Source organism: Apis mellifera, linkage group LG2 (genome assembly GCF_003254395.2).
Source record: "Apis mellifera strain DH4 linkage group LG2, Amel_HAv3.1, whole genome shotgun sequence".
Classification (NCBI taxonomy): Eukaryota; Metazoa; Arthropoda; class Insecta; order Hymenoptera; family Apidae; genus Apis; species Apis mellifera.
In genome coordinates, this window is record NC_037639.1 from 2497833 (window position 1) to 2509620 (window position 11788).

At 21.6% G+C, this 11788-nt stretch overlaps 2 protein-coding genes across 7 annotated transcripts; both read left to right on the forward strand.

Annotated features, from left to right (window-relative positions):
• The first annotated feature begins 448 nt into the window (after positions 1 to 448).
• On the forward strand, positions 449 to 7699 carry LOC100579011 (odorant receptor 43a-like). Of its 5 annotated transcripts, none has more exons than XM_026439166.1 (6): positions 449 to 1090; positions 2233 to 2639; positions 2769 to 2868; positions 2944 to 3045; positions 3178 to 3333; positions 3403 to 3501. In XM_026439166.1, the coding sequence occupies exons 1-6, from the start codon at positions 794 to 796 to the stop codon at positions 3460 to 3462; spliced, it is 1122 nt and encodes a 373-aa protein (XP_026294951.1). In that variant the 5' UTR covers positions 449 to 793; the 3' UTR covers positions 3463 to 3501. The 5 variants fall into 5 exon arrangements, with proteins under 5 accessions (XP_026294951.1, XP_026294952.1, XP_026294949.1 ...); XM_026439167.1 differs by lacking the exons at positions 449 to 1090; positions 2233 to 2639; positions 2769 to 2868; positions 2944 to 3045; positions 3403 to 3501 and adding exons at positions 5155 to 5213; positions 6106 to 6512; positions 6957 to 7233; positions 7335 to 7490; positions 7569 to 7699 and having other exon boundaries at positions 3247 to 3333; XM_026439165.1 differs by lacking the exons at positions 449 to 1090; positions 2233 to 2639; positions 2769 to 2868; ... (1 more) ...; positions 3178 to 3333; positions 3403 to 3501 and adding exons at positions 4549 to 5213; positions 6106 to 6512; positions 6957 to 7056; ... (1 more) ...; positions 7335 to 7490; positions 7569 to 7699.
• Positions 7700 to 8961: 1262 nt separating this feature from the next.
• On the forward strand, positions 8962 to 11693 carry LOC100578724 (uncharacterized). 2 transcript variants are annotated; one of them, XM_016910999.2, is made up of 6 exons: positions 8962 to 9414; positions 10065 to 10471; positions 10840 to 10939; positions 11016 to 11117; positions 11254 to 11409; positions 11519 to 11693. In XM_016910999.2, exons 1-6 carry the CDS (start codon positions 9121 to 9123, stop codon positions 11531 to 11533), a joined length of 1074 nt encoding a protein of 357 aa, XP_016766488.1. In that variant the 5' UTR covers positions 8962 to 9120; the 3' UTR covers positions 11534 to 11693. The 2 variants fall into 2 exon arrangements, with proteins under 2 accessions (XP_016766488.1, NP_001314879.1); NM_001327950.1 differs by having other exon boundaries at positions 9121 to 9414; positions 11488 to 11550.
• The last annotated feature ends 95 nt before the right edge of the window (positions 11694 to 11788 follow it).

Sequence of the window (11788 nt, forward strand, 5' to 3'; positions counted from 1 at the left end):
ATTAAAAAATATGAATAGCAAAAAAAAGTTTTATTTCTATGTTTTGTTGCTGTATTATATATAGTAAATATATTTTATAATATTTTATACAGATGTATATTTTAAATATAAGTCAATTTTGTATCATAAATATTACATAATTATTTAAATAATTATTTATTCGTAATTTCAATATTCAAAAATCTTTTATTGATCATATCAAATAATGAAATATAACAATGAAATATTTTGTGCGTTATAATTTTATAATTATTCTTTTTTATTGCACATTTTTTTATATTATAAATATGAACATTCATGATGATATTTTATATATATATATATATTTAAATTTTAAAAAAAATTTTCTCCATTTCAATGTCTTATATACTTTATAAATATCGTGGAAGTTCTTCTAATGATTAAATATGTATCTAACTAAAGAACGTTTTATAAGATTATATATTTGTGAGTATATACTCTTCTTGCTTAATAGCTACCTTATTCATTCTTCTAACACTGCAATCTGTCAATATATATATATATATAATGCAACTAATAATTACATATTATACTTGTTACCTAGTAGCAAGAAAATTACTTGTAGGAAATCACTAACCGATACATTGTTGTTAATGCTTTATGTAATTCCTCTTATTTAAAAAGCAATTTTATATAGATAGCATTTGAAAATATTCAGTTGCTTTCGAATCAATGCAACAATTCAAGTGATAAAAAGCTTTCACATATCATTCTAATGTGATATACTATCAAATATTATTCGATTCAAAAAGTCAAAAAGTTTTTTGATATTATGTTAAAACAAATGACATTTAAAAAAATTATAAACATTATTTGGTTCAGTGTAGCTTTAACTTTTTGTTGGCCACTTTCTGCCAATAGTACCAAAATTCAAATATTTGTTTTTAGAATTTTACAAATAATTAGTATTATTAATGCTTTTATGCTGATTGTGCCGTTGTCATATTCTATTTATTTGCATTATGATGATATTGCCATTATTTTTCAATCTCTTGCTATATTAGTAGGTTTGTCTCAAATGATTATTCAAACTGTTATATTATGCTTTATCAAATACAACTCTCTGCAAGTAAGTTTGTATTTATTTTATCTTTTTTCCGCATTTCACATAAAAAAATAAATATTTTTACATGGATTACTTTATAATTATTTTTGCTTCTTTTTCTTCGTTATTTTAATATTATTAATTTTATAAAATAATATTTAATATTTAATCTAAAATATTAATAAGTTTTTTATATTTTGAATTATTATTATAATATTTCTTAATTGTATCTATTCATTATAAATTTTTTATATATAGGAGGAATAAAAAAAATTTTATTTATTTATTTGATATTTAAAATAAATTATTTTCATGATTAATAACAATTATTATTTTTTTCTAATCTAATATTCATTTATTGAATATTTTATAAAATTTGTGAAATTTTAATTTCAAAAAATCATTTATAAGAATAACGGAGAAGTTAACTGATATTTGATATTTAAGCATTTATCAAAAATCGATATAAAATCAGTAAATAAATTTCAGTTATATTTATTAATATTTAAAAAAATTAAAAGAAAAATATTAAATATTGTTTAGTTTTAATATAAATTAATTATTATTATTTTTAAAACATTAAAATTCTTGTTATTTAAAATCAATTTTATAATTGCATTCAAAATTACATTATTTGAAAAATTAAAAAATCGTAAAATTATGTAAATTTTGAAATCATTCAAACAATTCTCCTATAAATAGCTGAATTATAATCTATTTATAATTTAAGATAGATTTTCTTTTTTCTTTTATACATAATCTTACAAAAATTTTTTCTTAATCTTAATTTTATTAAGAATTATAATTTTAGTAAAAGATTATGTGTATGTACAGTGTATAATTTACATATAATAGAAACTTTGTTTCGGCAACAAATTTTTTTTTTCATAATTTTTTCATTATTAATTTTAAATATTTTTTTATAATTCAAATATAATACAATTTCTAATGAAAATATATTTTAATATATAAATTTAATATATAAAAAATATATAAAATAAAGTAAAAACTTATTGATAATGTAAAATTAGTCAAATTCCTGTAAATTGTAACTTTTGTATAGTAATTTTAATATCTCTTGAAATGAATATAAAAGTAACAACTAATAGAATTCAATATAACATAGAATTTTTCAATATAACATCAAATTTTAAATTTGATTATAGCGTGTAGTCGAGGAAATGATAATCTGTATCAAAGAAGCACAACAATACGAAAGGAAAATTTTTTGCAAATATATCGAGAATTGCAACATATTTTACGGAAGTTCTTTAACAATCACATACTTGGTTGTAATTATTTACATAATGGGACCTATAGTCCTGCCAACACCTTTTCCAGTAGATACTGAATATCCGTTTCACGTTAATTCCACGATAATAAAGATTATCATATATTTGCAACAATCTTTACTTATTTTTCAATGCGCTGGACATTTATGCATAAGCATATTTTGTGCGCTTTTGCTTTGGTTCACAGCCGCGAGATTCGAATGTTTGATCGTGGAATTGCAAAAAATCACAAATATTGGTATGCTGATTATTTGCATAAAAAAACAATTACGTTTAAGGAGGTAAAAAATAACACGTGTTCTAGATTTAATTTATGTATCAAATGAAATAGATAGAAAATCTTCTTCTACCTTCTTCATCCGAATACACTATATTTCTATTATAATTAATTCTCTCTTTTTTTTCTTTAGATACGCAAGAAACGTGGTGAATAGTTTTCGCTTTATGATAGTTTATGCCATCGGTGTAAGTACTTTTGCTCTGATTTTATATGGTATTATAATGATAGTGGTAAGTAAAATTTTTGTTTCATATATTTGTGCAATATAACATTTATAATATAATTCATTATTCAATTTATGACAGAAGGCACCATTAATTATGAAAATAGAGTCTGTAACTTTAAGTTTTGTTTTACTCCTACAAATTTATATATATGCATGGCCTGCTGATCACATGAAGGATATGGTAATTTATGTTTTATTATTTATATTTATAAATGTAGTAAATTAATAATTATATATATATAATTTATGATTATATATAAAAATAATATATTATGTGTTATTTGAAGTACATTAAATCGTTCATATTTCTTAGAGTATAAACGTTTCAAAAAGTGTATATAACATAATATGGTATAAACAGACACTGAGAATGCAAAAGGATCTCTTAAACGTATTGATATATCAGCGACCAATAACGTTTTCCGTTGATTGTATATTGCCAGAGCTTTCATTACGTTATTATTGCTCGGTAAGTCGAATTAATAATTCAGATATCGTTTCAGAATAATATATAATTAATAGAGTGATAATATTTCAGTATGTATCCAATATTTTCTCTATCTTCACAGCTGTACGTGTCATCATAGAAGATAATTAATTTAATATTTAATATTAAATTTAATATTATTCTATTAAATAATTGTTAAAATATTTCAATTAATCAATTATTTTTATGCAAACGTTAATTTAAGTATTTAATTAATAATTAATTGTGCAAACCACTTATTAATCTATATTTTTTATTAAATGTCGATTAGCAATTGATATTTTTAATTGATAATTAGCAAATAATTTTATTAATCTAAATCAAATTTTTATAATCAATTGATAAATCATTCTAAAAATTATATAATAATACATCATTAAATATAAGGTTGATATTGCTTTTGCTAATCGTAATTTTCATTATGATTTATTAATTCATTAATTCATAAGAAAGTAACTTTTTCAAACAGATTTACCTATCATATTTTAGTTGCTTATCACTATTATTTATTATTATTAATGTTAATAATAATAAATTATTAATGTTAATAATAATAAATAATAGATAAAAAATTGTCGTATGCTAATGTACATAATGTCACGAATAAGTATAAATATAATATAGCATTATAATATAAGTTGAAATTCAATATAGTACTAGCAATTTTTTTATTGCATATTTCGAAAACTGAGACTGACCAATCATAATATGTACAGAAAAAAATTATTCAAAATTCTTTCCTCTATAACATATTTAAAAATCTATAAAGATATTGTCTATAAATTGATCAGAATTTAATTTTCCATAAATATCCACAATAGTGATCTGTTGCATCTTATTAAAAATATCAAAAATCAAAGTTTGATTCGGATTTGAAATAAAAAAAAAATAAAATGCAATTAATTAATATATTCTTCTATCTTCATTGCACATTTTTCACATCACGAACCAATTTCAATATTAAGTTTTTATTCAACAAATCTAATTTTATTTTTTTTTTTTATTGTTATTCATTTACTACATATATAGACATTTTTATATACATAGATACTGACGATAGATGTTTCTAAATATTAAAGAAAGCTTTTAATTTTTTGTTGTACTTTATCTATCTATAATAAATATCACAGAAGCCCTTCTAATAACTAAACATATAGTTATTTAACTAGAGAAAATTTTATATTATTATACATTTGTGAATACTACTCTTGTTGTTTGATAACTATAACCTTATTTATTCTTCTAGCATTGTAACCTATGTCAATATACATATATAATGCATTTAATAATTATATATTATCGTCTAGTTATCTAGTAGCAAGAAAATTACTGATCGATACATTGTCATTAACTATTACGTTCTATATGATTTATAAAATTCTTTTTCTTTAAAAGAGAATTTTATACGGATAAAAACATCTGCAAACATTTAGTTGCTTTCGAATCAATGTAAATCTAAGTAGTCGATAGCTTTCGCATTTTTTTCTAGTATCTTGTTATACTATTAAATATTATACGATTTATATATAATATAATATTAATATTATAAATCGAATTTTCTTGATATTATGTTAAAACAATTGACACCTGAGAAAGCTATCCACATTACTTGGATCAGTGTAGCTATAACTTTTTGTTGGCCACTTCCTGCCAATAGTACCAAAATTCAAGTATTTATGTTCAAAACTCTACAAATAATTAGTATTATTAATGCCTTTATATTGCTTCTACCATTGCTATATTCGGTTTATCTACATTTCGATGATATTGTTATTGTCTTTAAATCTATCGCTTTGTGTGTAGGTTTGTCTCAAATGATTATTCAAACTGCTATATGCTTCGTTAAATACAACACTCTGCAAGTAAGTTTTTACATTATCTTATTTTTACAAAATTTTTTCATATTAAAATTATTAATAACTTTATATTCTAATTTTTTTTCTCCTGTTATTTTGATGCTGCTAATTTTAAAATATCGATTAGAAATTTCTTATATTTTCATTGAATTATATTTATAACATTTTTTAAATCGATATAAAATCGATATAAAAGATTAAAAACAAAATCAATAAAATTACAAAAGTAATTCTCTACGAAAGTAATAGTTTTAATTCTATTTACTAAAACTTTTCAAACACTTATTGTTTAATTTTGAATAAAATGTTAATTAGTATAATTAATAAAATTATTCTTTCTTCTCAATTAAATTCTTTTTACACGGAATCAGCTTCATATTTAGAATCACACGAAGTTATTTGAAATCTTAATATCGCATAAATTTTAAAATCATTTAAATAATTTTCCAATAATTTTTAAATGTGAGCTATCATTATAAATATTTATAATTCTCTCTATTATATTCTTACTTTACAAAGAAAATCACTTAAACTCAACATTTTAATTTTAATAAAAAATTGTATATATTATATATAATGGAGTTAACTTTTTGGCAAAATATATATTTTTTTCATTCATAATAATTCTATTTTAAAACATCTTCTTATGTTTCAAAATATAGAATTTCGAATAAAAAAAAATATATATATATATATATTATAAGTTCGATAGACTATTAAAAACTTATAAAAGCGTTGATAACACAATTGAGCTCATGTAAACTATATGTATTCAACTGTTTATTGTATGAAAATTTTTCTATAGTATAATATTTTTAAAAAATGAGTATCAAAACAATGAATAAAGTTCGATATAAACGGAAAATCTTAAAAATTTAAATTTGATTTTAAATTACAGCGTGTAATTGAAGAAATGATAACATATGTGAAAGAAGCTCAACAGTACGAAAGGAAAATTTTCCATAAATATATCAAGAAGTGCTACACATTTTACGGATGTTCTATAATATGTATGTATCTGACTGGGCTTGCTTTCATAATAGGACCTGCATTCTCGCCAGCTTCCTTCCCAGCAGATGCAGAATATCCATTTCAAATTAATTATAAATCAATAAAAGTTATCATATATTTGCAACAGACTTTAGTTGGTTTTCAATGCACTGCACATATATGCTTAAGCGTATTTGGCGCGCTTTTACTTTGGTTCACGGCCGCAAGATTTGAATGTCTGATCGTGGAATTGAAAAAAATCACTAATATTAGTATGCTGATTGTTTGCATTAAAAAACAATTGCATATAAGGAGGTAAAAATGACATGGTAATAAATTCCAGATTCAATTTAAATATTTATATATCGAATGTTTGGGTAAAGTAGAAAGTTTTATGGATAATTCAAGAACCTAAAATATAATGTGAATCAAAACTAACGAAATTATGTTTGAGAATTTGCTTTTCATTTGTATAAAATTCTAATTATTGTTATATTTATATTTAGATTTGACATAAATAAAATGATTATTTTCTATTTTATGAAGATTCGATTTTCATGTTCGATTTTCTATTTCTATTCTTTTTCTAAATATTGAGCAATTTTTAATTATTTTTAACTAAAGAAGAAAATTTCATAATTTTGTTATATTTTATTTTTATTTTACTTTGACTTCTATTCTTTTAAAACTATTCTTTTAAGTTTTCTAATAGCATTAGCCCATTGTATTTTTATTGCAATTAATTTTCTCTTATTTTAGATATGCAAAAAAAGTGGTAATTGGTTTTCGCTTTATAATACTTTGTGCCATAGGAATAAGTACATTTGCTCTGACTTTAGGTGGAGTTATAATGATAAAAGTAAAGTTCTGTTTTATATATAAATATATATTATATAATATATATAATAAAATTAATTATGTATATCCCAAACAGAAGGCACCATTTATTGTAAAAGTACAGTTCATAACTTTGATTTTGACTTTACTCACAGAAATTTATATATATACGTGGCCTGCTAATCACATGAAAGATATGGTGAATTATATTTTAATATAAATTATATTTTATATAAATGTATAATTTTAAAAATAAATATGTATTTTTTGAAGTATAACTAAATCATTCATATTTCTTAGAGCATAAATGTTTCACAAAGTATATACAATATAACATGGTATAAACAGACATTACGAATGCAGAAAGATGTGTTAACGGTATTAATGTATCAACAACCAATAATTCTTTCTATTAATTGTATATTGCCAGAGCTTACATTACATTATTATTGCTCGGTAAGTTAAATTAAAATACCAATTATGACTGAATATGTATGAATAAGAACAAAAAATAACAAAATAATAATATTTTAGTATCTATCCAATGCTTTCTCTATCTTCACAGCTATACGTGTCATCATAGAAGATAATTCATCATAAATTTAACATTTTTCTATTATGTAATTGTTAAAATACTTAACGAGATTTTTATGCAAATAATATATTTAAGCATTTATTTAATAATTAATAGTTATTTCCTTTGTTATGAATTATATATTTAATTCGGATTGCAAATCTATTATTAATCTATTTTTTTATTATTAAATAACAATTATTATTTTTAATTAATAATTAATATAATAAATCAATTAAATTTTTTATAATTAATTATATTAATTAATAAATATATTATAAATATATTAAAATCTAATATCTAATATTGGTAATAAGAATTCGATTCCTATCAATTCGAAAAAAAGACTATAATAGGCTTATTCTGCCAATGTAGTTATATCGGTTATAATAAGCGAATTCTGATCTTTTCATGTATATCAAAATACTAGAGAAACGAAATTCTTTTTTTAATTCAAAATATATTTGATTTTTTATTATTTCTGTCTTTTTTCTTTACACATGATGCATTGGAAAACAAAAATGATATCTAGTAAAACTAGGAATGTCTTAATTTTAATTTTAATAATAAATTATCAAGTGGCAGAAACAAAGAATTGAATTATCTCATAATTTTTATCACTATATTTATTATTCCATATCATTATATTAAAATATTATATTTTATTATTATTGAATTTTATTGTATCAATAAAATAATAATTTTTAATAGTTACCATCTTAATTTAAATTAAAATGCTAATAATTTATATATGAAATAAATAAAAATTTTGGTCTTATCGCTCGTTTTTTTTTCAAAATTATTATATATGAAACAAATTCAATCTTTGATATTTCGAACAATTGAAAAATAAAAAGTTAATTATAATGGTTTTGTTATTGTCTCTTTGTTCACATTGCAAAATCATGAGATGATAATTTTAAAACTATGATATCAAATTTTCAATTCATAAAATCATTTTACAAAATATCTCGTGCGTTATAATTTTGCGATTATTCTTTTTTATTGCATATTCTTTATAATACACACATAGACATAACAGTATTTTAAATTCTAAGAAAGATTTACTCCATAATTACAATTTCTTGTATAGTTTATTACCTTGTCAATGGATGAATTATTCCAACGATTAAATATGTAAGTAACGTTAGAACGTTAACTAGAGAACGTTTTACAATATTATATATTAGTGAATACCACTCTTACTAAGCACTATACGTTTTTCTAGTAACATAACTCGTCCTAATATATATAATGCATCTAATAATTACATATTATTATCTAGTTACCTAGTAATAAGAAAATTACTAGAAAATTATTGATCGATACGTTATCATTATGTTTCATATGAAATTCCTCTTACTTAAAAAGTAATTTACACGAATAATGTCTGTAAACATTCAGTTGCTTTCGAATCAGTGTAACAACATTTACATATCGTTTTATTGTCTTATCGTCCTATTGTACAAACACTAAATATTATTCCATTCATAAGAAAAGTTTCTTGATATTATGTTAAAACAATTGACACCTGAAAAAGTTATCTACATTACTTGGGTCAGCGTAGCTTTAACATTATGTTGGCCACTTCCTGCCAATAATGGCAAAATTCAAGTGTTTATGTTTAAAGCTCTGCAAATAATTAGCATTATTAATGCTTTTATATTGCTTTTGCCGTTGTTATATTCGGTCTATTTGCATTTTGATGACGTTATTATTGTTTCTAAATGTGTTGCTGTATCAATTGGCTTGACTCAAGTAATCACTCAAACTATCATATGCTTCGCTAAATACGATTCTTTGCAAGTAAGTTTTCAATAATTTTATTTTATTTATCACATTTTACATAAAAAATGAAATATTTTTTAGAATTGATTACTTTTATTGTTCTTATACATAATTCTGACATAAAATCACATGAAATCATTTGAAATCATTTAAACAATTCTTCTGTGAACAATCGAATTCTCGAGAATAAATAAATAATTTTTCTCTCTATTTAAAAAAAAATTTTTTTCAATCTCAAAAATTTTAATTTTTAATAATACGTTGTCTATATATTATATATAATATATAATATGTATAATACATATACTTTATAGGTATAATATATAATGCTGTATAATATTAAGTGTATATATATATATAATGGAGTGATTTTTTTCGGCAGTTTTTTTTTTTTTAATTCATAATCTTTTTATCGTAAAGTTTGTGTATATTCTCACATTTCAAATGCAATTTATATTGGAAATTTTATGAGTTAGAATAAAAGTTGTTTACAATATGAAATATTGATTGAATTAGCATAAAATATATAACAATTCATCATTATATAATATTTATGTAGTAGTTTTTAATACTAATATCTCTTAAAATGAATTCATCAAAATCAAAATAAGACGAATTTTTATATAGGATAATATTCCTAAAATTTTAATTCTATTTTTTAATTACAGCATGTTATCGAAGAAATGATAATTTGTATCAAAGCAGCACAACAATACGAAGAAAAAATTTTTCACAAATATATCGAAAAATGCTACACATTTTATGCATGTTCTATAACATGCATGTATTTAACTGCAACTGCTTTCATAATAGGACCTGCATTCTCTCCAGCCTCCTTTCCAATAGATGCAGAATATCCCTTTCAAATTAATTACACGTCAGTGAAAATTATCATATACTTGCAACAGACTTTGGTTGGCTTTCAATGCGCTGCACATGTATGCTTGAGCATATTTGGCGCACTTTTGCTTTGGTTCACGGCCGCGAGATTTGAATGTTTGGCCGTGGAATTGCAAAAAATTACCAATATTGGTATGCTGATAGCTTGCGTTAAGAAACAATTACGTATAAGGAGGTATAAATCGTGGATTAAATTATGCATTTATGTAAAATGTTCGGGAATAGGTAAAAAGTTTAAGTTATTATTCAAGAAAGCAAAATAAAATAAAAACGGAAAATAATGAAATTTCAGATTTTTAATCTGCTTATTTGAAAATTATTGTATTTACTACTGAGCTGTTTTCTATATTTCGTTTAAATAGAGAAAATTTCTCATATCAATTTTTAATTGTTAACAATTAAAAAACGAAATCTTCAAAATTTTTTTATATTTCATTTTTTTTTATTTTAGTTTTAAGAATTACATTAAATTTTCTAACTATATTGTCTGAATACATTGTAATTTTATTAAAATTAGTTCTCCCTTCTTTTTTTTTTCTTTAGATACGCAAAAAAAGTGGTAATTAGTTTTCGTTTTATAATACTTTATGCCATAGCAGTGAGTACATTTGTCTTGATTCTAGATGGTATTATAATGATAATGGTAAGTAACTTTCAATATTTTTTATGTATATATACGATGTAATATATATAATTTAATTATTTTCATTCATGAACAGAAGGTATCGTTAATTGTGAAAGTACAGTTCATAACTTTGAGTTTGACTATGCTCACAGAAATCTATATATACGCATGGCCTGCTGATTATATGAAAGATATGGTGAATTATTGCACATATTGCATCATTTATATTTATTTTAAATATATAAATATATAAATATATCATTTTAAATATATAAGTATATTATATATATATATATCTTTTTTGAAATATACTAAATCGTTTATATTTCTAGAGTACAAATGTCTCAAAAAGTGTATACAATATAACATGGTATAAGCAAACATTGAGAATGCAGAAGGATGTATTGAACATATTGGTATATCAGCAGCCAATAATCTTTTCTGTTAATTGTATATTGCCAGAACTTTCATTACGTTATTATTGCTCGGTAAGTTAAATTAAAATACCAATTATGACTGAATATGTATGAATAAGAACAAAAAATAACAAAATAATAATATTTTAGTATCTATCCAATGCTTTCTCTATCTTCACAGCTATACGTGTTATGATAGAAGATGATCCATGATAAATTTAATAATGTTCTATTATATAATTGAAGATAGTTTACTAATTAAATTTTTATACAAAGTGATGTATTAAATATTTAATTAATAATTGACTGTTGTTTCATTGTGAAATAAATGTTCGATTCGAATTACATATCTATAATCAATCTATCTTTTCTTTATCAAACGATAATTCAGAATGATTAATATTTAATTAATAATTTTTAAATTAAATTTAATAAATAATAAAGAATATTT